A 27,421-nucleotide genomic window follows, 5' to 3' on the forward strand; every position below is an offset into this window, starting at 1 on the left:
TCTAGCTAAACCGTACTCGACGTGCTACTTTTGCTGTATGACAGTGTTCAACTGTTTCCTTGTTTACGTATCAATTCTTGTCGTCTATTGGTCTACTGAGTATATGATGATGGCTCACTCAGCAAATGCACAGTACATTCTATGAAGTTTACAAGTGAACAAACTACTTAATAACCTACTTAATTACACTTACGACTAAGGCAAATTTGTAACAAAAAGACAGACATGACAACTTACAAGGTCACGGTAAAGCAGAATCAAGTTGCAGCAACATGATGAGAAATATTCACCACGTGACACCTTGAATCTTCAGTGTTCAATGTTAGGCTAGTACACTCAATATGGGATCGTTCTCTTGGCAACACGACATAACAGGGACGGCCACGAGGACTTCGGATGAGCTGCCAGTTCTCCCATCAATCTCCACCACTAGACTTGTACGATTGTTCATATATATTCACTGTTACAAGCACACATTAAGGTAGTGTTATAAAAGTAACAGTACTTGGCAGACACGATCACAAGCACTACAAGTATCAAAACTTCGCAGATACGTAGTTTCCACTGCGGGAGAGTTGCAAGATGTCGCTTCCCACCATCAACTCGTCACAAACTTCTGTGGTCGTTCGTATGTGTTCGCTGTTACACGCACACACAGAGATAACGTTCTGTAGGTAACAATACTTAGCAGTCACGATCACAAGCACTACTGGTAAGAATACTAAGCAGACACGAATACAAGAGCCAGGCTTCTCCGCAGAGAAAGCCGTCACTCCTCCCCCCTCAAGCGACTGACCGACACTGACCACGAAACCGACTCCGTGGGTGTTCGGGGTCTCGCTGTAGTGCTCGTTTGCTTCGAACATCACTCCAGAGGCTGCCTTCTGCTGCTTAAACAATAATTCTCCTGCCCGAGTACGAGATATTATTATTATTATTATTATTATTCATTAGCAGCAGCAGCACAGCGCAGTTGTAGTAGTTGTAGTAGTAGCTGTTAGTAGTAGTAGTAGCAGCAGTAGTAGTGACAGTGGTAGTGTTAACGATGGTGATGGTTTACATACTGTATATCATCGACGATTCTCTATAGCTTAGGAAGTGTCGCTTGTTCCTAAGGAGTTAAGAATATTTTGTAGTTGTTCGTTTAGCTCAGTTTGATCAATGTACAGCTTTTTGAAGGGAGGATGACCGTATAAGAGTAATTAGTATAACTGCCTATTTATTTGCAAGATTTCATTGTTCATCTGGAATTTTCAGGTCTCGAACCCCTTCAGAACGGAGGAGAAATTGGTACTATATTTCGCCTAGCACTTGAGTTGTATTCAGCGTACGTTTCCTCCCGGGCTAAATTGCTCAAGAAGTGATAATTGCCAATATACAGTGTGGTCCTTATATTGTGCTGTCCAATCTTGTGTGTTACGGGGACGGCTCAGTCTGCTTTTGTAAGGATTGAAGACATTTTGGCTGCTTCATGAAATTACCAATGAACCACGAAATCAGGACATAAAAAAGAAGTTATCATAAAGCATGAAAATGTTATAGGAAACAGAAAATAATGCAGGGTAGAAACTGGTAACGCTGACCTAGCCGTCCCCGCAACACAGGAGATTTGGGATGTGTAATGTATGGAGCACCCTGTATTTAACCTCGATGACGGAATCCTGTTTCATAAAAGGATAATGTAGAGATACGGCAATTTACTGCTCGTCTGAAAGGGTAGTAAAACATCAGTCACAATATGTAGGCAGTAGTGATCACAGCTTCCAGAACGCACCACTGAAGTCAGGTGGCGTATATTTACATTTTATTCTTGCTGTCACCAAACAATATCCAACTTAGTACAGATTTCTAGTGATGAAGGGGCTTAAGTTGACTATACAGTAACCCTTCCCATTCAAGAAGTATCTCTCAAGTCTAATAAAATCACCAGGAGATAACACGAATATAATGGTGTACTCTGGCTAATCTTATCACCTGGATTCATAAACGTTACCTGTATCATCATCACGTTAGTTCCAGTGGGCATTATTTTTCTGCCGTCATTTTGCCTTTCTTGAACATGGTGACTATTTAGAGTTTGTGATATCAGAATTCCTCTTATCATTTTACACTTTTTACTTGCACTTATGTGCATCTTTCCTTATCCTTATATATCATCCAATTCTTTTTTGCCTCGCAAACAAAGCATTGGCCTGGGACTGGGGAACTCTTTCCGATACAGCAGGAGGGTGAGGGTTACCAGCCTAGCCCTTCCCCGAGTGGTATTGCATGCATGATCAGAGAACACCAAGCATGCCTCGGATATAATCCCTGACCGTCTCCATCTGGTTGAAACCCCTGAACGCACAAGATCACCAGCGTCATTTGGTTATGCTGTTACATCCAGTAAAGTAGATGGCTTCCTAGGTTACAGGATTCCATTAGGCATGCAGTTCAAGGCAGTCACCTAAGTATAGCTCTACATCCAGTGAGTGGGTGGTGGGCGCCCCAGTGTCATCTTGTATCCGTAATTATCATAATCATTACTATAGGCAAGTACTGTTTAAGACTTTGGGACAGTTACAGGAGGGTGACGTAGAAAACCACGAGTTTGGCGGAACTGGCCAGGAATAATGTTTTGTCTCGAACTCGTGTTTCTCTTCCTCACTCTCCTGTAGTACGCATTTATGTAAATTACACTGTTTTGTTTAAGCATCCCTAAAGTTTTCTGTAACTGGTCCATATCATTAGTTCTGATGTATACTGTAGTCTATAAGTTTTATAACTTTATCTTACTCCATGCTAATATTAGCATGACAGTAAGTTACTCTTCATTACTGTCTGTAATTTTACTATCTCCAAGCATCATTTTTTGCCTTTTACTGTTTATGAAAATACTGCGAAAATACTGAAGCATCTGCCCAGCATGCAGTGGGATATAATGAAACAAACATAGACGAAGATAAATACATTTATTCAACTCTACATGTACAAAGGTTTTGCTTCCTCACGCCAATGTAGTCTAATAAATAGATGAGAACAGTGTGTAATAGAAATAGCACAGGTCCTCCACCGTTTTCCTCTGAGTTTAGTAGAGATGCTGGATCGTATTTAGTAAACAAGTGACTATCACCAGCAGAGGATCGAGCGACTGATTGAACCCTACGCAAGAAGAATTTTTTATAGTTTTTTTGTCGCACCATCAATTAAAAGCATTGTTACACGCGGGTTTGTTTCGAACTGTGGAAACTAAATGGTCAATTACTTCCTTCGTGCCGTACATAACAGGCCTCCCGGGTGCAGCCAGTGTCAGCCCCCACCCCCGCCGCGTCAGGAGAGAGGGAGGGACACGGGGCAGGCCGGGGCACCTCAGGGGAGTGACATTGACAGAGCAGGTACAAGCGCTTTGGTCACTCGGGTAAGCAACGCCAAGGAGTTCTCTCAGTCTTCGCTAATGACACTAAGGTTTCTGCTTCACAATGATTGTAAACAACATTAATAAAAATCAGTGTTTGGTACAGTCATTTTTTACAAGATCATTTCATTCACTACCTTAATTACAATAAAAACTGTGCATACAATTAACAACGGGATGACCCCAATTGAAGAATACAGAACACAGATGTTTTACACGGTAACTCTGAGCGAGTGAGGCAGCCAGCAGCCAGCCAGTGTGTGTGAGTCAGTCCTACTGGTCCAGACTTACTCAGCCTGCCCTTGTGTTACAACATTCAGACAAAACTCAGTCTACACGGTTTAGGGTCTAGTTGTGTAGTGCCACTCACTGCTGTCCTGCCTGTGTCACTGCCAGGACAACAATGCACAACCGAGTGGTCATTTCATTGAGACATCCCTGACAACCACCGTCATCAAAGATAACTCCCACTATCTGACTGTTTATCCACAAAGCCAGACTTTAAGTAGCCAAGTCTGTCCCACCCTCGGACTGTCAACCACACAGCCATCTCCGCAGTCAGCCTGGCCACGGTGGTGGAGGTGCAGGCTGAGTGCAGGTGGCAGCACGCGAGGTTCAGACTTTACCCTGTCGCATCCCTCTCCTGGCAGGCCATGTGGTGTGTGCCCGAGCCTACACGTCCAGGAAGCCACGCGTTAGAGGCCAGCCAATACCACAGGTGAGTGGCAGGTAGTGTGGAGCCTCGAGAGCCGCGTGATGTACTTGTCACTGGCGTAGTATCTTCATTCACAGAGACTCACCGGCTCCACATCCACGTGCCATTTGATACCATTATACTACTAGGTGCAGTTAAGGTCTGTTTTCTATAAAACCTTTACAAACTGCCCAAATCAGAAATATATTAATATAAGAAAACACTTTACAAATCATGACAGAATAAAACAAACAAAAATCAGTGAGTTATTTGGTGCAGAGATGGTCTTTGTAAAGGTGTCCACATAACGCATTGATTGTACAAATTTTTGGATAAAGTTCATATCAGTAATAATCTATTGTTACATATACAAATATAAACTATCTTATTTACACTATTTACAAGGTAGAACTGGTCCAAAATGCAGCCGTGACGCCCCAGGACCCACCACACCAAGGGGCAGGGTGAGGCCGAGGTGAGGACGGGTGCATTTTAGTAGCTATCTTTGGTTTTATTATGAAAGGCTTCAGTCCCAACATTAAGGAACACCTGAAGCTCACATGATGAAAAGCTCGAAACCCACGTACGAGTTAGGATGGCTGAGGGCCACGTGATGACCAGCCCACGTGGGACTCCCAGGATGTAAACAAATCCAGAACAGCTGGTAGTGTAAACAAACCCAGAACAGCTGATCCGGGACCCATAGGTGGCGGTACATCACGACGCCCCCTCTGCCGTACAGAGGAGCCCAGTAGGTGAATAGGAAAAGCCCGAAGCCCACATTACACCTATTTCGTCTTCTATGAATGCACTTGGATACTTTATTCAGGGTGAAACCCAGATAATTCTATTCAGCTGAGGGTACTTCTAGCAATGCAGAGGTTAATCGATCTAATTTGTGTCTGACTACTATAATTACATTTCTAGTAGACCAATGGTATCTGAGTCAATTTTGAATCCTCTGACTGATAATATTTCCCACAGCTCAACAAAATCGTCCTGTGGTAGGCTGAGTAAATAACTGAATGAATCTATAGAAGGCGAATGGGTTAATGAACAGATATTAATTAAAGCCCAGGACATTAGTTAATTTTTTGCTTTACAAAGAAGTGAAAAAAGAAAGGAGAGTGACAATGTAAACTGTTCTGACCACCACAATAAGGGAGGGAAAAAATAATAATCTTTTTATTTCTTTTACCAACACCGAGAATTTAAACTGCAAAACAAAAATTCACTTGATGATAAAATACTTGCTTGACTGAAAAACAAAACTGCCTGAACAAGAAAAATGAACTTGATTTACTGGAAAAATGAACCTGATTGACTGGGAAAATTAAACTTGCTTGACGGGGAAAAAATTAAACTTGTTTGAGTGGGAACATATTATTTGCTTGGGTCAAAACAGCGTCATTCACATCCAATACTGATAGGCGACACTCTTCCGAATATGGCACACACTAACCTTCACTAAGACAGGTAAAGAACAAGTACTCCTTTTTTCAATCATCAACAAAGCGAGCAATACAAAAACATTCTAAAAAATATAACGAAGCTCAACGAAAGAGATGCTGTGAGTAACAAAAATAACTTCTAACAATCAAAAGTAAAAATAATAATCATAATGATAATACAATAAAAGGAATGTAAAACAAACTATGCAAGGCAAAAGCGAAAGTCGAGAGACATCCCTCTAGGTGATGTCGTTAGAAACGAAGGCTGCAGAGAAAGCGAGATTATTTTTAAGAGTTAAAATAATACTGATTGAGCCAGTGGCGAGTGAGAGAGATGTGGGGGGGTGGGGGTGGGGGTAAGGGAGGCTGTGGGGGTGGGGGTAAAGGAAATTGTGGGGGTAGGGGGTAAGGGGAGCTGTGGGGGGTTGCAGGGAATTTTGGGCCAATACTTGTTTCATATTAAAGTCATTTCCCTTTCACCACGATGACGAATTAGTTTCTTTCTTGACTTTTCCAGACGATTTGTAAACTTTGAAGAAACAATCCGTAGTGACGGGTTTGGAAACAACCTCCATTAATCCCTTCATAACCTGATTTCTCTCCCTAAGCTGAAGAAAATCGTCTGAAGGAGGCAAAAAATAATCAAACATCATCGCCGTTAAGGAGTTGACAAACATGATACTGTTATTACAGTACGTTCAATTTAATAGTTGTAATTTTTTGGTCAAAATGATACGCAAGTAAAAATAAATTAATCCCTCCAGTATCATGAAGTATTTTTATATTTCATTTTCACTATTACCTGATGATTTTATTGAAACTTACGATGGATCTCATGGCCTGATGGGGTTACGTGGAGAAATTTCCTAACCCTGGCACTAAAAGAAGAATTACTTTAAATTGAAAAAACTCGTCTGGTGGGAGCAAAAAATACTAAAATGCGTCAACTCCATGAAGGTATTTTCAAGAAAGGAATATTTACAATTGCAAAATGAAAACTGGCTGTTAGTTAAATCACAACACAATGAAAAATAACAAGAGAACAAGAGAATAACAAATGACCAGCTTATCACAACACCTTCTCCTTTATAAAAAAAATAAATAAATAAATAAAAAGAGCCCCACCCCGTCTCTCCCCTCCCTCCACTCGCATCACTGGCGTCTCCTGAGAGTAGGGGGACATCAGGGTCAAGCACTAAATAATCTTCAGCATTATCTAGCATTAAGGTCGATTTTTTGGTATATCAAGCCGTACTAGCGTTTTGATTCTCCTTTTTATACATCACCTACGCAATGCAGTATTTCTGTAACTGGCATCTTTACAAATGAAGGTAACAGCTATAGTATCCTTAGAGAGAACGTTGCTTTGGTAACTCTACCACACTGCAAATTCCTGCTGAACTAGACATTTGAGCCTGTCATTTTGCTTGCTAGCCTCTCTGGTTAATGGTCATATTCTAGTGGTCAAAGGACGCGTAACACCTCTTCCTCACCTATTTATCCAGCATAATGCATCTTGGTATTCTCTCGTATGTTATTTGTATCGTTTTAATACTGACATGCAAGAGATAATTTAGGTGCAACAGGCAAAATAAATCCCTGAAGAGGAGGTGCAAAGAAATCTCCAATGCCACTCAGTATACGACCTTAAGACTGGAGCGAGGTGATGGGAGGGCCGGGATTTCACAAACAAACTTATATTCGAATCCCTCTTGGAACTGTGATTTGTTTTTACAGGAAGAACAAGGAGAACATATAACCTTTCCGTGTTTCTTGTTCCTTCCGCCAATCAAAATATGAGCTACGAGGAGGTGATCGTATGTCCGTCCGTGCATCGCATCCTAGGTCAGTCTGGTGCCAACACAGTCCCGCCTCGCCCCATCTCCCCAATGTGCTGTACAGGGCCTACTAAGAAACCTTCACTCTGACTACACAGATCTGATAAGTGTGGATAAAGTGAGCTTACGTCTGCTACTTTATACAAAACAAAAATATAGGATGGAATTAAAGAACTCTCATTCAGTGACTAAAAGAATTTGATGAAATTATAGCTATTGTAAACTGGAATTACTCCGAACTGCATGACTGCTATGGCGTCAAGCCGTCTGGTCTACACACGTTCTCTAACTGAATGTAAATTCAATGGTTATACATATTACATATCTATACCACTCACGCAGACAGTATTGGCGTCCCTGAGGAGAAAGGGGTAGCCATCTTTGCACCAAATAGCTTCGCTCATATTCTCTCTCAGATCAAAGCAGAACACAATAACGTCAATAAAGTTGCTGGACCCGATCTGGACACAACTCAAGAAATATCTGGTGAATTAACACAGCTAGAGAGATCATCTGGATAAAGTCTTCCTGCAGCCTCGTGGATTAAGGAAGATGCCATCGCTTCTCACGTCAAACAAACTGATTACTTGCGAGAACAGTTCATTTCTTTGAAGCATCTTTCAGCCTATACTCTATGAACTAGGTCTAGATCGTGTTAGCGGAGTACACAGTGTGGATAATGGTTCTTTGTAGGTGTGTTGGCATGGGTAGCACTGGTGTGTGTGTATGAGTGCCAACTGGTGGCACTGCTGGCACCCACATATTAGGCTCACACATCTTTAGCCACTCTTTTGACCAGTCAAGACAGGACAACACTACACAACACATAACATCAATAGGAACAATAGGTCGCGTGTGGGCGTGCTGCTGCTGCCGTCACCCTCGCACAACACACAGGACTAGCTTGTTGTGGCGCCCACGACTTTGGGGTCGCGGGCGCTGCTCACTGGGAAGTCACGTGACGCGAGGTGTGGGAATGTGCGGGCTATGCTGCCCGCCCTGCCGCTGCTGCCGCCGCAACTGGTCAGGTGGGCGGCGCCGGTGCTCGAGGAGGGGTCCCGGGGGGGTGCGGCGCTACCGGTGGTGTCCAGGGTGGCGCACTGGAAGCCAAGGGGCCGGACACCCCTCTCAGCAGAAGCGGGGGAGGGGGGCGACCAGACGCAACCCACGGGTGGGTAGGTGCCCTGGGGAACCCCATAGTTGGAGATGCGAGCTCAGGTGTCCCCGGCGGCGGCAGTTGGGGCGCTACCATGGGGGCCCAATCTCAAGATCCGGGGCCTGACAGGTTTGATGAGTCACCTGTGTCGTCGTTTGAAGTGTTGGTGCCAGTTGCTGTTGTGTTAAAATGCGGGGAGAACAGACTGCTAGATTTTGAAGAGTCGTCACTAATGACAGGTGTAAAGTGGAGACTCTTGTAGGAGTCCATCCCTTCTTGGCCACCTGCTGACAGTGGTGGGAACAATCCTTTCTTGTTTTGATTAACGACACATTTTCGCATATGCTTTTCTAGGGTCGATGCCACACTGAATGGCATATCGCAGAACCGGCAGCGGTAAACATCCTTTCCCATACGGCCATGAGTCTTCATGTGCCTAGTTAGTTTTGAACTCTGTGCACATGCGTAACTACACAGGTCACACTTGTATGGCTTTTCTCCAGTGTGAGAGCGTCGGTGAACTGTGAGATTTGAACAGTTCTTGAACACTTTACCACAGAATTCGCATGTGTCATTTCTTTTGCCCTCTTTCTTCATTGGTGGAACGAGAGATATGGGCGTGCCGGGTGCCGAGCTGGTGCCAGGCTTGGTGAGGCCCACAGGTACATCCACAGGCTTTATGGAACTTCCGTCTGTCAACAGTTTGCGTTGTAAGAAGTTTCCTTCGGATGGTGGCAGTCCAGGGAACAAGTCCTTGGGTGTCGATCCTGTCCCTGCGAGATTGGGGAACCAGAGGCCAGCGTATAGACCACCGTCCCTCTGGGCTGCGGCCAATCTCTTCTGAGCGTCGTAGGGATTATCTAGCGCTCCCAGAAGAGTTTGGTGAGCCAAATCTAGGCTTGGCTGCGAGGTTATCAAGCCTTTTGTTAAATCCTCCCTAAGTTTCAATTTTTCAATACCATTGGCAGGAAAAAATTTTTCACCATCTTTCCCAATCAGAGGGGTTGAAAAACGGCCCGATTCTTTCAGTGCTTGGTGGTAAGCCTCATTGTACGCAGAAATGTTTGCAAGGCCAAATTTATCCATAAGTTCTCCCACTACGGTCTTTTGTTGGTCTCCCCTGGGCATCTTGTGGTTGTCTGCTGTGCTGGACGACACGCTCTGGGAGGTGGGCACCGGAGTGGACTTGGAGGTGGTGGAAAGGTCCTCGGGTTCATCATCATCATTAATTTCCTCTTCCACCACTTCATCGTCCTCTTCATCACCAGTTTCACAGACAGATGGGTTTTCCTCCTCTTCATCGAGCTCTTCCTCCTCCTCCTCTTCCTCTTCTTCCTCCTCTTCGTCATCATTATCATCCTCTGTCTGTGGCCGTGAGGAATCTGGTGAAGCGCTCTCAGTGTTTGAACTCTTTTTGTGCGACTTCATGTGGAGGCGAAGTGTTTGAGGCGTGGAGAGAGTTTCCTGACACTTGGGACAGCGGTAGTCTTTCTCTCCCGTGTGCACTCGTTGGTGGATGGCCAGGTTACTCTCCCATCGAAAGCACTTGCAGCACGTTACGCACTTGAAGCGTCGCTCTGGTGCTGTGGAGGCAGAATCTGTGCGGGTGGAGGTGGGTGTCTGGGAGGGGGCGAGGCTGGAGGGCGTGGGTGCATTGGGTGAGGTGAAGGGTGGAGTGGGTAAGGGCTTGCGGGGTGAGGTGGAGCTGGTTGGGCTGGTGGTGCCAGCCAGCTGTCGCAGTCGCTGCGAGTAAAAATCCAAGTTAGGATCTCCGCCAGGAGTTAGGGGCGTGGGCGCGGTATGGCGGGGTGCACCCAGCCCGGGGTCAAGAAAGGGCGGCCGTTCAAAATGTGGAGGGAGCAGCCCAGGGTTGAGGCGCAATCCCTCCTGCAGGAGTTGGTCCATGCGGAAGTCATGGCCAGGCCGTACGAAGGGCGGGGCCAAGCCAGGAGGGAAGGGGGCGCGGGCGTCTCCAAGGGGCATACGCAGGAGGTTGAAAGGATGGTTTGGGTCCAAGAGGGGGGCGGTTACGGGTGGGTGGGGAGGCAGGGGGGTGGCTCCAGACGTCACAGGTGCAGCGATTTTGCTCAGGTCAACCTTTGAGAGATCGACCTTAGTAATGTCCACCTTAGTGATATCAACTTTGGAGGGGTCAAGGAGCTGGAGTGGCGGGGGGTGGGGGCCGGACGCCGTAGTGGCGGTGGAGGACACGGAGGCCAGCGGGGATGAGTGTGAGGGACGGGGGAGGCCAGGGGGAGTGGAGGGCGTGGTGAGGGGGATGCCGCCCGGGGCCTCCTGGTAGATGATGATGCCGTGCGAGGACTGCACGTGCTGCACCAACGACCACGCCGACCCCAGCACGGCGCCACATGTTCCACACACGTACCGAGCTGGCTCTGTAAGAAAAAGCAGCAGTTAGTGATGTCAGGAAGGTTTTATAACTGGTATAATACCAAGAAGTTTACATTCTGCTTCGTATTAATCTATACATGTTTAAATCATTCAGTACAATAATGTATTTCAGTATAATTAAGCCACCGACGGCCATTTTAATTCATCTTTAGAGGGAATCCCTACCAGCGAAGCAGTTGATGAAGGCTAGATTTAATCTCTCAGTTTAAAATGTCTCCTATAAACATATCGACTGGTGGGAGGAAGAAGAATTAAGTCATCAAACTGAAGGGTTTTACTGGCTAATTTGCTGGTACAGAAGTACAGGTATCTCAAAATAAGAGACAAATAAGCCTCCTCTAGCGCCGTGAAGGGCCCCTTCCACCCACAGCCAATCTAACAGAGGCCCCAGGAGGCGCCATCGTCCTGTCGATACAATTCTACCATGAAAGGACAATGCAATTTCCTCCCGCCTATGCCACCTACTTATACAACTGACCAGAGATAATGCATCAGGCTGGGGGAGGGTCCGCGTCTCGACATGTCATAGTCTAGTTTAAGCATCACCCATAAGCCACAACACAAACCCACTCAGAGCATCGTAGTTCAGGGCAATATCGCTGGATAATATTACCCACATAATAGGGTACTACAGGATTTGATGGAGGTGGAAGTAGTGGAGGTGGAAAGGAAAGTGGACGAGGTGTGGGAGGAGGGAGAGCGAGGGTCGAGACAGCTAGGTCCCCCCGGGCGCCCTCACACCCCCACCACACAACAAACTCCAGCCGAACTTTCCTGACAACTCCCAATAAACACATTCACGCGCTTCTCCTGTACACACACACACACACACACACACACACACACACACACACACACACACACACACACACACACACACATATCACCGACAATAACATGATGAGGTAAAATACAGACATCATGTTGGCAGTTATGATAGTTAAAGTTGGCTGTATCAATAAATAAGAAAAAAAAAATTGTATTCATAGTTGAATAAAGTATGGGTGACGATGATAATGATGATGATGATGATGATGATGATGATGATGATGATGGTGATGATGATGATGATGAGGAGGAGGAGGAGGAGGAAGAGAATTTGAGTTCTACTTAAAGACAGGCTAAATGAAAACTGAATATGTCGGCAGTTGTGAAGTTTTAAGGTATGCGATGGTGGCTGTATCATTAACGATGGGAATGGGCGCAGAAAAAATAGAATGGTTCTCTACGGTAATATAAGTTTTGCGAATAAAGAGGATAATTAAAAAATATAAGTATCGACTTTTATGGAGATTTAAGATGTGCGATGGGATTTAAACCATTAATCAATAACTTGTACAGAAACAGACGTGTGAAAACTGTGCTGGTATTCACACATAAATTCTAACGGGAAAAAAAATGACTAAGTAAATGCTGAATAAGTACAAAACGAAAGGTAATAACAGTTTGACTGATGAGTATACAAAAATAACACTGAAATATCGGAAGTACAATCATAATAACAGCCTTAAACTGTGTGACATTTAGCTCATCTTTAAAACTTAACACATATTTTCCCCAGCATTTCGCACCTCCTATTGCAAAGACGATGACACAGCTTTCCCACGCCGTTCATCAAGTGACAGTTTTCCTTTCCTTATCTGGCGTGATGGGTTAGTTTCCTCAACGACCTTGGCTTTTTTTATATATATATATTTTTTTCTCATGTTTTCTGCCAGTCACGAAGATGAAATATCCTCAAGATCACCCTATAAAGGCCTGCTACCCCCCTGCCTCACTCGTCGAACCCATTCCCTCTGATCTCCCCCTTCTCCCCTGGCTTCCCCCTTCCCCATCTACCCCCCCCCTTTCCACTTCCCACTCCAGTCCCTGTATGACCTTCTCCCCTCTCTGTCCATTCCCTGTCTGACCTCCCCCCTGCCCAAATGTAAGTGGGGATAAATAACTTGTCATGACGGGGCAAAATCCTGAAGAAAAGCCATATTTTCAAGGGCTAAAGAGGTTCCCTAGTACTGTAACTCTCCCTTACAACTTGTTTTTCGGTGCAAGACACGTTAATATTCTCTTTTTTTTTTTAACATCATTTCCCAAAATCCTCTTTAGTAATTTATTTCTGCATATGAGAAGTTAATATATTGTATATTTATTTTTCTTTTTTTTTCTATCAGCAAAGACTGTTTCAATATCATAAACTGTGGCATAAAGTTACCATATGCACATAAATGCACTGGTTGAATAAGTGCTAGGGAGCCTCCTAACCCCACAGGAATACACCCCCCCCCCTCCTTCCCTGCCACCCTCCCTCCATTTCTCCCCTCTGAACTCAGGGTGATCCTTCTCGGTACAAAAGGTCGAAGTGGGAGCGAGCCCAGTTAGCGAGTTTTTGTGCGAGGGGGCCCAGTCGGAAAGAGAGCGAGTAAAAATAATGACGCTATGCAAATGGTTGTGTGGGACAGACATGCCTGGTTGTGGCTCGTTCTTGTGTGTGCCGTGCTGGACACTATTGTCTTGGCCGCAGCGTTGCCAGGTCAGTCAGGCCGCTTCACACTGACAGTTCTTGCTCTACTCCCCTCCCCACCGCACCCCACCCGCGTTCAACACCTCACGAGTTATATATCACCCAACCCGTTATCGCTCCTGGGCATGTTGATTTCATACCTATAATTAACGACAAAAAAGTACATACAGAACTGTGATAAATATATGAAAGCAGTGCCATTACGCTGAAATGACACTAGGACGTATCGCACCTTGGCGAGACTGCCCTCCAAGCGACTCGCAGACACACACACACACACACACACACACACACACACACACACACACATACATACAAATGAACATACGTACACACACACACACACACACATACATACAAATGAACATACGTACACACACACACACACACACACACACACACACACACACACACACACACACACCTACATACATACAAATGAACATACGTACACACACACACACACATACACACACACACACAAATACACCTATGTACATACAAATGAACATACGTACACACACACACACACACACACACACACAAATACACCTATGTACATACAAATGAACATACGTACACACCACACACACACACACACACACACACACACACAAATACACCTATGTACATACAAATGAACACACACACACACACACACACACACACACACACACACACACACACACACTCACACACACAAGCACCACCCTCTCCCACACACAGCCTCATTTGTCCCTCCCTCCGTATCCCTGGCACCCCGGCTTCGGCTTAAGTTCAGCGGGAGCGCTCTTACGTAACCACAACACCTCATTACCCTCAAGTTTCCCTAAAAGTTGGCTGGAAGTACAAACACATCAACTGAATTCGCTTTGCTGTGTTCTTCTTGAAAATTCTCATAAAGCGAACCACGTAAATTGAACTCACTGCATTATTGTTGTTCTTCATGCTAAAGCACATACAACAACAACAACAAAAAACTGGAATGAATGAGTGTATGTAACTATGAAAAATGTATGGAAGTGACATGCAGTGAAATATAACAGCGTTCGATAGGTTCTTCACGCTAAAATTACAAACAATGACAACACCACGATACAGTCAGTGGGCGAGTGCGTGATAGCTGTTTGAGAGCGTCCACATATATATAATTCCACATATACGAGTAGATATAATTCCATATATATATATATATATATATATATATATATATATATATATATATATATCTATATATATATATATATATATATATATATATATATATATATATATATAATGCAAACTCCTCGTCATCAAAATTCATAGTGTGTTCTAGATAAGTTCTTGAAGCTTAAACCACAAACAACAAGTTATGGTAGAGTGAGTGAGCGAGTGCAAGAAATTCCTGGTGTGTTCTAGGTAAGTTCTTGAAGCTTATAACCACAAACAACAGCTCATGGTAGAGTGAGTGAGCGAGTGCATGAAATTCTTAAAAAAACGACACCTGGTGCAACTTTCTAGTTGGGCTCGCGAGATTTCGCAACACCTCTTCCTAAGCGAATGATTCTGCATATTACATCTTCACTTCCTCGTTTATGATGGTGCAGGTACTGAAAAGAAATAAATTTTAAGGTGTAATATGTAAAATCAATCGCTATGGAAGAGATGCTAGGGAGTCTTTTATGCCAGAGACTACTACCCATAATCACAGTCAAATCTCTTCTAGTCGCTTAATCAAACTTAAAAGGGGTTCCACGCGCGTTCTTCCCGTCAAAAACCACAACTACAGCCCAAGCCGGGGATACGTGAGCGAGCGAGTGCATGATGGTTGTGTTGTGGTGATCGGGGGGAGGAGGGCGCAAGGGCGGCTGCAGAGAGGCGCTGTTGGCTTGCTCGTTCCAGGATGTTCTCAGCACCAGGAAGCTTCGGTATGGTCAGCGGCGCGGGGTGTCGGAGGGGACGGTGGGGTTGGGGTGACGGGAGGGGGTGATGGGGTGATGGGAGGGGGTGATAGGGTAATGAGAGGGGGTGATGGGGTGAGGAAGGGGTGATAATTAAGGGTGGGGTGGGGGTAAGGTGGGGGTTATGGCTTAGGGGTGATGGGGTGGGGATAAGGTGGGAGTGATGGTCGGGGGTGGTGTAGGATGATGGGGTTCAGAGTGGGAAGGGGGCGGTAAGGTTGGTGGGATGAGGGTGAAGATGGTGAGATGGGTTGAGGAGAGGGTGGGGGTGAGGATAGGGCGTTGGGGGGTGAAAATAGGGTGGGCTGGGCGATAGGGGATGTAGGGGGTGGGAGGGGGACGTTGAGGCTGGTGTGATAACGATGATGGGAATGGAGGCTGAGGTGGGGGAAAAGTGTGTGTGGGCAGGGTGAGTGAGACTATGTGGCGAGACCAATGAATGAAAAGATACTAAGGAATGGGATAGGCGAGTGGGTGTGGGGGGAGATAAGAAGGAGGAAATATAGATGGAGGGGAGGAAGAACAACTGGATGGGGTAGACGAACGAAAAGGGGGAAAAAAAAAAAAGAACTAGAATAGGTGGGTGGGAGATGGGGAACAGGCGGTGAGGAGGGGAGGGGAGGGGAGGGGGACAGGTTACGTTGGGAGGAGAGGGTGGGGGGGAGGAGGGGGGAGTGAGAACAGAGGGATGGGCGGAATACAGAAACGTCAATATCGGCAAATTATGCAACAATGTATCAACCCGCTCCTAATAAGCCAGGGGGAAATGGTCTCAAGGGTGATGGACGATAAGGGTGATTTTACGTACGGGCCGAATGGGGGGTCATGGAGGAGATTTTTCTTGACCTCGCGGACTAGTAAACAAATAACTTACGGGGTAGACTTTTTTTTTTTTTTTAAGCGAGGGAATCTGTGACAAAAATAGATGGTTTTGAGAGAGAGAGAGAGAGAGAGAGAGAGAGAGAGAGAGAGAGAGAGAGAGAGAGAACTTTGTCGTCTCACATATCATAGCTTACTTCCACATACAAACTCATCACAAGACATCGGTTAAAAAAGAAAAGCCCCATATTAATCACAGATGGAGAAAGTGCCAAACGACACAGAAAAATAAATAAATAAATACATAAATAATAAGAGGAAATAAAAATATAATAAATTTCAAAGCTGCCGGTCGGAAGTGTGAGATATTTATGTCTTCTCTGTCCCTCCACGTAGAACTCATGAAAAAAAATGAGAGAGAGAGAGAGGGAGAGAGAGAGAGGGAGAGAGAGAGAGAGAGAGAGAGAGAGAGAGAGAGAGAGAGAGAGAGAGAGAGAGAGAGAGAGAGAGAGAGAGAGAGTAAAGGAGGGGAAGGTCCGAGGGGTAATAACCGAATCCTACCTTCCTCCTCTACCGTCTCCCTTATTATTTTTGAGCGATATTCGAGGGGAAAGAAATGAGGGTAAGCGAAACGGAGAGGAGGGGAGGAGAGGAAAAGGGAAGGGAAGGGAAGGATGGGGAAGAGAGAAGGGAAAAGGGGGGAAGGGGAGAAGTGGGTGAGGGAGAATTTGGAAGAGGAGGAGGATGGGGAGTTGACGTGAAGGAAGAGAGGTGGGGAGTAGGAAGGATGGATGGGAGGGAGTGGGAAAGGAAGGAAGACAGGGGAGCTAAACGTTGCAGGGGTTGGGGAGATGAGTGGGTGAAACGCCTAGGGATGAGAGAGGGAAGGGAAGACTTTAAAGCATGGGGGAAAGGTAGAAAGATGAAGAAGAGTAGAGGGGAAAAGGTTACAGAGAGGGGAAAGAGGGTGATGGGAGTGGGGTGAGGGGAGAGGAAAGCCAGGGGAGACAGGGATTAAAAAAATATAAGGGGAGGGGGAACGTGATAGGTGAGGGATGACAGGTGGGGAAAGGGGGACAGGTGAGAATGGATGAGGGACAAGCGGACGAGGTGAGGGAGATGGAGTGACAGAGGGAAGGGATAGGGATACAGGGAAGAAAATTGGGCTACGGGAGGTGAACGGTGGGGGGAGGGGAAAGGGGGAGTGTTGACAAGAGGAGAGGTGGGGGAAAAGTGGACCAGGTGAGGAAGGAGAGGGGGGGGGGAAAGATAGGGCTAGGGAAGGGGCAGGGAGGGGCTGGGGGCAAAGGGCGAAGGTGGGCTGGATATTGGACATAACATCCAACATGCCACACATTCCACCCTCACTTGTCCCCTGCAGTCCGTCCACTATAAACAAGTCTTCCGTTCCCTCTCCCTTTCTCTCTCTGGTCAGGTCTCTTTCTTTCTAGTTAGGTCAATTTTTAGTTTAATGTTTCTAAATAGTTCCTTGTCTCTCTCTCTCTCTCTCTCTCTCTCACCTAATTTTAGCCCGGTATTTCTCTCTTCTTAGGCGTTTCAGTAATTTGGTTTGTATCTTTTGGGGTTTGCTTTTTATCCCCTCTGGTTGTGTATTTCTGATTTACGTTGCTTTTGCTTTGGTCACTTTTTTTTTTTTTTTTTTGTCTTTCTCATGGATGTTTTTCTTTTTCTACTTCTTACGCCTCTACGTAAAAGATTTTTGAAAGACAAGTAAAAGTAAACAGACGAATAATAAACACACACACACACACACACACACACACACACACACACACACACACACACACACACACACACACACATACACACACACACACACACACACACTTAGGCAGACATAAACAGGATGACCGACGCGGGCGGAGAGATACACATAAAAAATCCTTTAATAAAAAGCAGGCAAATACAGACATTAAAGAAACATATAGATGGGGTAATCAATCTAACAGAGATGTAGATACAGTAGACTGCCACACAGACCAACAATATAACAATAATAATAATTTAATAATAACAATAGTATTAATAATAATAAATACACGAAGGCAATACCAAAACGGGAAGACGGACTGCTAGCCAAACTGAAAAAGAAGTAGGCAATTTTCAAAACCATAAGACAGGTAAAGAAACACAGATAAAATAATAAAAATTGAAATAAATACGACCCTAATCATCTCAGCGTCCAGACAGTGAGCGTGCAAGGCTTAGGTAAACTCCTCTCCATCCCTCCCTCCCGTGACATTTCCTCTGTTGTAATATTACGTGGACCCACCCTTACCCCTCGTCAAAAGTCGCCCCGCCTTTTTCCCCACATTGAAATAAGGTCACGAATACAAAAGGGTGGTACACAGAGGAAGGGCGAGTAAGAAAACAGTACCGTTGACGTAAGAAAATGGTACCGCAGACGTAAATTGTGGTGGGCGGTGTTCTTCTGTTTATGTGAAAAAAATGAAATGTTTGGGAGTTCCTGTAAGAAGTGTAAAAAGCTGTCTCCACTAAAGTAAGATCACGAATACGAAATGATGATATGTAGCCACAGGAAGAGGAGAAAATGGTACTGCTGTGAGTTGTAAAGGGCAATGTCTGAGAGTTTATGTAAGCGATGTAAAATCCTGTGTATCCCCCAAAATTAAATATGACAAACATGGCTGGAATTGGTAAGTAAAAAAAAAAAAAAAATGGGTTATGCAAACTGTTAGATATCCAACGAAATAAAGTCCAAATAAGTCGGCCAGAAGTAACGAACGTCAACATAAAGCAGAATTGGAGTATGTACAAAGTAAAGTCCCCAGTGTAATCAGGCCCAGAATAAAATAGTGTCAATGTAAACCGGAGTTGAGGGCTGTATATACTAGAGTTTCCAGCGTGAATTCCAAATATTTATACCAAACAGTAAAGTCCCCAGTAAATAAGGGCAGAATAAGTACGCTACACAGCCAAGTCCCAAGTGAAATAAGGGTCGAATAAGTAAGGTTCCTAGTAAAATATGACCCGGATATGTGAAGAAAATAAAGCCAACGTAAAGCAGAGTCCAGGGATGTAAATGGCGAAGCGAGTGAGAAATTCAAGTGTGTTTAGTATAAAATGAACTTGTGGAGCCACGCCCTAACTTGCCTCTCATCACACACGCAGTCACTCCACATTCACCTCCACTTAACCCACACTTCCACCTAAACCCATTCAAAACTTCGCGTGGGGTGGGGGAGGAGAGGAGGGGGAGAAGGCTGAAGGAAGAGAGAGGACAGAGGATGAGATGGAGGAGGGAGGAAGAGAGGGAACAGGTGGGACGAGGAAGGATAAGGAAGAAAGAGGGAAGAGGGGGAAGATAGGGAGGAGAAAGGGAGGAGGGAGGGAAGGAGAGAGAGAGAGAGAGAGAGAGAGAGAGAGAGAGAGAGAGAGAGAGAGAGAGAGAAGGAGGAGGGAGGGGGAGTGGGAGGAGGGAGGGAGAGAGGGAGGAATGAGGAAGTGAGGGAGGAGAGAAGAAATGATGAATGATGATCCGGAAGGACGACAAGGGTGAGGTGGGAGGAGAAAGAGGATAGAGGCAGAGTGGGAGAAAAGGGATGTGAGAGGAGAGAGAGTGAAGGAAGTGGGAGTGGGAGAGGTGGAGAATGGAAGGGAGAGGGAAAGAATGAGGGAGGGTGGGAGGGGACAAGAGAGGGAGAGGGAGGGAGAGGAGGGCAAACTCTGGCAGAAGTCTCGAGGAATTAGGCAGGCAGGCAGCGAGACGGACCAAAACAAAGCCACGACGCGCTCAAGTTGTTTAATCGTGTCTGGAGCAGTTTACCTCCCCACCACCACCACTTCCCCTACATTGTCCTCACACGGCTACCAGTTTCTTTGGGGAATGTCCTCGTTCCAGTGATACACGTACGGACTTAATTAGATTTAACTCGTTCTTAAGTCTGCCGCTCCTTCTAATATAATAATTAGTGAGATACGAGTGCTTTACTTTATCAAGTACACACTTGGGCAAGGTGTGTTTACTAGTCTATTCGCACCACGAACTGGAGACTCTGACTGTAAATATAATGGGTGTATGTCAAGAGAAATGTTTGGGTACCTCCCTTGTCAGTTAGAATTATCCAATCTGTTCCTGTTCCAGTTTGTTTGCTTCCCAGATCTGAAAATAGGGAGGTGAATGTACAACAAAGGCTGGGGGAATGTTTCGGTGCTCTCCCTGCCAGCCACGCATATTATGTTTGTGATTGCTCCATACCTAGAATATTCTGACCACTTATGCGGTGTTGAACCCCAACATTTGTTCCCTCCTCTCAAATCCACATTCGCATCATATGATTCTCGCTCTGCCTCCTGCCTTCTAATCTGGTAGCAAGGTGTGGAACTAACACGGTGTACCTTCAAATTTTGGAACTAACATGCCCCAAAACATTTTGGTTCTTTGCCTGCCAACCAGTCAAAACAGTGGAAGATAGGTGAAGGGTGCAAAACATCCCTTCCTCAGACATTGAACCCGTATTGGTAATCTGCTTTCATAACTCTCTAAATCCAGTACACCTTCTATGTACCCAAGACCTCAATGTCGCTGATACTTTCTTCTACAATAGCTCTTTTCCATATAGCTCCTCTCCCCCATTCCCACACTCTTCCTCCAGCTTCTCCACACCTCAAAATACAATCACACTCCCTCCCCTCCTTGTCCTTCAATCCCCCATAATCCTGTTGTTCGTTCGGGGTGGTATTGGTGTGGAAGGTGTAGGTGCTGGGACTACATGGGTGTGGGATGCAAGGAGGCGATGTGGAGATTGTGTCGGATGATCAATGTGGGCAGAAATAATGGGATGGAAGGTTAAATGTGAAATACCTGGAATGGAGCTGTGTGAGTGGCATGGTGTACAGAATGTGGTATGTGTGGAGGACTGAACTGGTGTGGGGTATGTGCTGTGTGGATGGACTGGTGTGGTAATATGTGGTAAGCGTTGTGTGGACAGGTGGACCAGTGTAGAGTATGTGCTATGTGTAGGAGTGGATCAGTGTGGAGGAGTGGACCAGTGTGGAGTATGTGTTGTGTGGGTGGAGTGGTGTGGTAGTATGCGGGAGGGAAGAGCTTTGGCAGCATTACCTAGCCGATCTCCACATTCCCAGACAAAGGGGCCTCTTCTCTCCCACTCCTCCTCTCATCCTCTCTCTCCCACACCCTTTACGTTTCCAGGCGAAGGGAGAGTAACAGGAGGGAAGAGGTGAAGGAGGAAGAAGGGGAGGAAGGAAAAAGAGGGAGAAGGAATGGCAGCTACGAGAGGACACGAAGGAGCCAGGTGAAGGAGAGTAAAGGGAAGGAGCAAAGGAAGGAAAGAGGTGCAGGAAGGACAAAGGAGGGGAGCAAAGAGAAGGACTCGAATGAGGGAGGAGGCGAAGAAGGGAAATAATGAGAGCACATGGAGGAACGAAGCGATGGAGGATGACAACAGAGCGAAATGCGAGTACAATGTGGAACGGTACAGAAGATAAAAAAGAGAAGGAAGCAGAGATAACAAAAGAAAAAAATAATAATTCCAGAGAAAAATGAGGTACCAAACAAAGATGTTAAGCAAAACAAGGGGAAAATAGATAACAACAGGGAAAAAGGTATGGTATGGTAAGCTAAAACATTTACACACATGATAAGGAGGTATGGTGTGGTATGGTGAGTGATGTGGCGCTGTGGCTGTGTGATGTGGAGCTATTGTGTTATATAGAGGTGTGAGATGGTACGGTGAGGTGGTGTGGTGTGGTATTCCGGCATGGCGTGAGATGAGGACTGGAAACAAATGAAGCCGAAACAGTCAGATACCACGGTTGATGAAGCCCCGGGCCACGATCGGAGAAAAAAAAAAAAATCCAATACCACAACAAAGAAGAAATGGAAGGAATATTATGACACTTTATCCTTGCATGTTTCTCGTAGTTAAGGGCTAGTGACTTGTGAACACGTATAATCTAGCGGTGCAATACAGCTTTAACTTTTAACATTACACATTTTACACTCAAGAGGAAGCGGACAGAAGTGATGTCATCAGGGAAGTTTAAGGACCTTCCAGTTTTGAACAGGTGAAGTCTGACTACATTATTTTCACATTCACTTAAATCTAACGGAGTGGAGATGAGTAGCGAGAAAGAAAATGAACTAGGAAAATAGATACACAGACAAAGATGGACAGTGACAGATAGACAAATACAGGTACAGACAACCAAACAAAAGGATGGATACATAAAGATACTGACAGACTGACAGGTGGGCAGAGAGACACACAGGTAAGAAACAGTGAGACGGCCGAACTGTCATCATCATCATCAAAATGCACAAACGCTGTAGCAAGTTCCACTCATTTTTTTTTTTTTTTGTTCTCCTCCGGCGTCACGTAGGCAGTCGCTCTCCAAGGCGTTTTATCGCATCTTTTTAAAACATTATTCACGGCCAAACTGTCTCTCCCCGGAAGCCGTAAAACTCGCGATCGCCGGAGAGAAACTCGCGATCGTCAACAAATCCTTGCGACTCCCCGGATTATTCACGAGGCCAAGACCAGTCATTAATCCCTACAAGTATCGTTAATCCCCACAATATGATGGAGATTATCGTTCTTGCTGCTGTCACATATGTTAATCCCTTCAAGCCGATGACGTATTCTTTATCTTGCCCTCTCAAGACGATTTTCTTCAGTTTATTAGAGACCTGATTTTAGAAGGGCCATATAAAGCCTTCATACCTCCAAAACTACCAGATATCCTTCCTAAGCGTTGGCTAAAATCGCCCGTAGGCAGCAAGATATAACAGAACACTTCAGCGGACTAAATGGGTTGATAATTATGCGGTCGAGATCAATCAATCAGCTTCTACAGTAATTACAATCTATTTTATTCTTGCTATCGTCAGACGCGTTCATTATCACGAGACCGAGACAATATATTTTATTCCCGTAAAACCAGACGCTTTAATGACCACGAGACCGAGACCAACCATTAACACTACAGTACGATTATTTCTCTTTTTATTTCCTTCTTGCTTTCACTTATTATTCACTTTTTTTTTTTTTTAATACAGGTTACACAGGTCTTTAGTAAGGAAGTGGTTTAGCCCTCGACAGTAGCATTAACATCCGAGGCCAGCCAATCAGAAGGTCTCATCTCCGTCAATCATCTGAGGACTGGGGAGGGGGAGGGGGGTACTAGCGACAGCCCCCACAATCAGTCCCGCTGCACTGGGGAGTTGTGGGAAGAAAGGAGAGAGGGGGGATGGGTAGAAAAGGATGCGGTGAAGAAAACTAGAGGGAGGAGGAGAGGAAAAATGAAGGGAAGGGGAAGTGGGGACGGATGAAAAGGGAAGAGCAAGAAATGAAAAGGAACTTGGAGAAGCAGGGAGAAAGAGGGAGGGGTGAATCATCGAGGAAGCAAAGAGAGGGGAGAAAGAGGAGCGGGAAGAGGGAGTGAAGAAAGGGGAAGGGGGAGAAAGCAAACGCGAATAACCTTAGCTTCTCAGTCATACATCTTACCAGCGCTACTTAAATTACTGATATGCGAGTATTGTAGTTCTGACGCCTAAATGTGTTAATGTTATAAATACCAATACTCACAATCTTCTCACTAACTGATGTCATCCAGGATCAACCTTTGAGAATCTCTCTCTCTCTCTCTCTCTCTCTCCACCTGACCCATGACCCCCCAGTGACCGCAACCCTGCCCAAGGCCCTCACCCATTACCATACCCACGCTCACCCAACCACTCTCTCTTACTCACGTCAGTCACCCGTCCATTCCTCAACCATTAACACACACTTTCACCCGCACCACTCATCCATTCGTCCAGCACTCGTACCCTCACCCATCTCAATCATCACTCCCTCTGGTATCCAAACATTCACCCAATTCATTCATTCGTTCCTCCAGCTTCCACAATCTCACCAAGGTCACTCTTCCATCCATCTAGTATCCAGACTTTTACCCACTCCACTCATTCATTCTTCCAGCATCCTCACTCTCACCCACCTCACTCTCCCACTCCTCCAGCACCAACACGCTCACTCATTCTCCCACTTCCAATGCTAACTCACTCTAACCCCACTCACCCAGCTACCACAAGAGGCCTTCCAAGATGACTCACCTGTCGGATCCCTCTCCCGTCTCCCCTGCCCCCCAACTCTCACCAACACCACTCCCCCATCCTCCTTCACCCTCCACCTCTCCATCACTTAGGCGTCCCTCGTACATACACGTCCTCACGCCTTCTATTCACACACCTCCACGTACACCTAAACCTACACACAAACACCCCTTCACATCTGGCCCTTTTCGTCACTGGCCTTGAGTAGCTGTCATAATTGTTACTCAATCTTGCTACAGACATCTCATAGTCATTCATTTTAATTCTTTCACTTACTACCAATTTAAATCCTAAACAGTGCTCATTCTCCTGTACTTTTTCCCCTAATATTCACCTCAAACATGAACTTCATCAATCACCTAAAGCTTTCTCACCCAGATATTAATAAACATCCATCCTTTTTGTTCATCCAACTACGCTTGTCCCCCTAGCAAACTATATCTTTATTCATCCACCAACATCCACACCCTTGAGCCCGTCTCTTCTAACCTGCAAAAATACCTAACTCCTTTCAGCTTAGATGATGGTCAAATGTATTCAGATTGGAAGGTAAATTTCCCTAGTAACCAAGGAGATTCGTTCCTTCCTCATAACTACTGGAACGTTCATCAAAATTTCATGCAACCGTGACATACTATTCAAGTGGGGTGAAAACAAGCCGACTATACTGTAGATCCCCACCTACGTACCCTCAAAGCGGCCCACCTACCACAATACCCACACCCACCCATCACCACCTGAGCCCATCCACACCATTACAGCGAGGGGAACTGAGGAACACAACCAGCCAAACACCCCATTAATCACCACCTCGGATTACGCAGATGGAGGGGTTCCTATACCAAGATATGAGGGGACGGTGAGGGAGGTGTTGAGAGGTGAGGGAAGTGATATGAGGAGGAAAGGGGATAAGGAGTCATGGGGATGCGTAGGTAGGGGGAGAGGTGAGGAGTTGTTAGAGATGTGGAAGGTTCCGCAAGGAGGGGGAGGAGGTTGGTGATGGAAATGTTAGAAAGTGAGGGAGGTGTCAAAAGGAGGTAGGGTGTAAGAAGGTGAGGGGCCACTGAGGAGAGGAAGGTGGTGGAGAGGGTGTGGGAGGTGACAAAATGAAGGGACGTGGGAGGTCAGTGGTGGAGGTGGGGAAGGTGTGAGGAGGTGAGAGAACAGTGCAGGTGGTATCAGAGGGTGAGCTGCTTAGGTGAATGGGTGAGGGGTTAGTAAGGAGGTACCAATGAGCTGTGAGAGAGCCAAGTCCACGAGTTTGAGCTGAGAGGAGGCAAAAGAGTTTCCTAAGGTTAACTAAGGGGATACCTGTGAGAAGTCAAAGAGTGATAAAAGAATGGTTGTGAGAAACGTAAGAGAGGGCTTTGTGAGAGGGATAGGAGAGGGAGCTGAAGAGACAAATAAAAGATTTGTGAGATGAGTGAGAGGCAAATTATAGATCTATGGAAAGGGTTTATGAGGAAGATATGGGGTGAGTGGAAGGGTAAAACAGAAAGACCTTCGAGGGAAATCATGAGGAGGATATGAGAGGAGCTGAAGGGAGAATGGAAGGTCGTGGAAGAAAATTATGACGAGGATATGGGAGAAGCCGAAGGGAAGGACTGAAGGACATACAAGAGATGCTGCGGAGGGAGGGGGGGGGGAAGGGGGGCGTGAGACTCTCCACTCTCACAATAATTACTTGACGAGGGGCGGGGAAGGTGACACGCGAGAATGAAGAATCGGTCTATCGATGTCACACTGGAAACGAATCACGTCATCTGGTCCCGTGATTGATTCTAAAATTTTAATCACTGGGGAAATGTCACAAATCACATGCTGTTAGATCACTGAGGGGCTCTAAAGTATGATCATATGGGTAACAGAGGAAATCGGAACCAGGTAGATCATTTTGGTTCTAAGAGTCTATACTTTGGGAAATGGGAGAATTCAGAGAGGCTGTGTCACTTTGCGATTATAAAACTTAATCACTGTGGAAATATGAGAAATCAACAAGTAATTTTAGAACATTCATATAGGTCTCTTAATTTTTCTACCTCTCATTTACTGCTGCTATAAACACATTTCTAACATTTTGGATGGTACCGTTTGATTTCCCCCCTTAAAACTGTTTTCAGAATGTCTCTCCGTTTCGTCTCTCCTGCCTACCTCTACCTTGATATCTCGCATCTGTCCCTCCTTGATATTCACTGCCTGTCTCCACTCTGACGTCCCCTACCTCCCCTGCCTCACTCTCCGGTCTCCCTCCCTGCCTGTCTGCCTGCTTCCCCTCTCTTCCTCCTTTGTGATCGTTTCTTCTCCCGTCTTGCTCCCTGTCTTCCTTGTCTTCCTCCACACCTGTCCGACCTGGCTTCCTCAATACCTGTCTTCCTTCACACTTGTCTTTCTTTTGCTCCCCTCAATCACTGTCTTTTTCTTTTGCCTTCATTTCTTCTCTGTAACCACCCCCATTTTCCTTCTCGCCTTCGCCCTTCTCCTCCTCGCCTGCTTGCCTATTTGCTTGTCTATGTGTTTGCCTGTCTCTCATTTTCCTCTACTGTAGCGCTTGTTTTCCTGTCCTCTTGTCTCACTCCCCATCTTTACGTCTTATTTTCGCCTCTCCCTGTCTTGCTTCTTGTCTTCGCCTCCTCCCTGCCTGCTTGCCTGCCTACATACCTACCTACCTTCCTGTCTGTCTGCCTGCCTCTCTGTCTGTCTGCCTGCCTGCAGTCAGCCAGTCACCCGTCTCTGCTTGGCTGCCTCTCTCCCTCGACTCCCCGGCGGCCACATGTCGATTTCTCTCTCACTCTCTCACTCCCACTGTCCACCCTCCTTCACCATTTTCTCACTCTCTCACCATTTTCTCTCTCTTCCTCACTGATTCCCTCTGTCCATCATTCTTTCCTCTCTTCCTCCCTCATTCTCACTATCCATCCACACTCATTAGCTCTCCATCCCTCACCATTTTCCTTCTCCCTCACCCTTTACCATTACTTCCTCATTTTCTCCCTCCTCTCACCATCTCCCTTCCTCCCTCCCTCCCTCACCAATTCCCTCCTGTCACGTCGTCTCCGGCTACGATTTTATAACTGTTCTCT

The 27,421-nt window shown here is 45.7% G+C and overlaps 1 protein-coding gene across 1 annotated transcript in view; it reads right to left on the minus strand.

Annotated features, from left to right (window-relative positions):
- Nucleotides 1-8,641: 8,641 nt before the first annotated feature.
- The window catches only part of LOC145412523 (BCL11 transcription factor A-like), a 136,881-nt gene continuing 118,101 nt past the window's right edge, over nucleotides 8,642-27,421 (minus strand). The window contains exon 3 of the mRNA XM_080282416.1: nucleotides 8,642-10,929. Within this exon, the coding sequence (XP_080138542.1) occupies nucleotides 8,642-10,929 (2,288 nt within the window). The remainder of the gene's footprint in view (nucleotides 10,930-27,421) is intronic.

This window comes from Coenobita brevimanus, chromosome 93, assembly GCF_032717465.1.
Source record: "Coenobita brevimanus isolate Jiangsu-jjx chromosome 93, ASM3271746v2, whole genome shotgun sequence".
In the NCBI taxonomy this organism is placed as follows: Eukaryota; Metazoa; Arthropoda; class Malacostraca; order Decapoda; family Coenobitidae; genus Coenobita; species Coenobita brevimanus.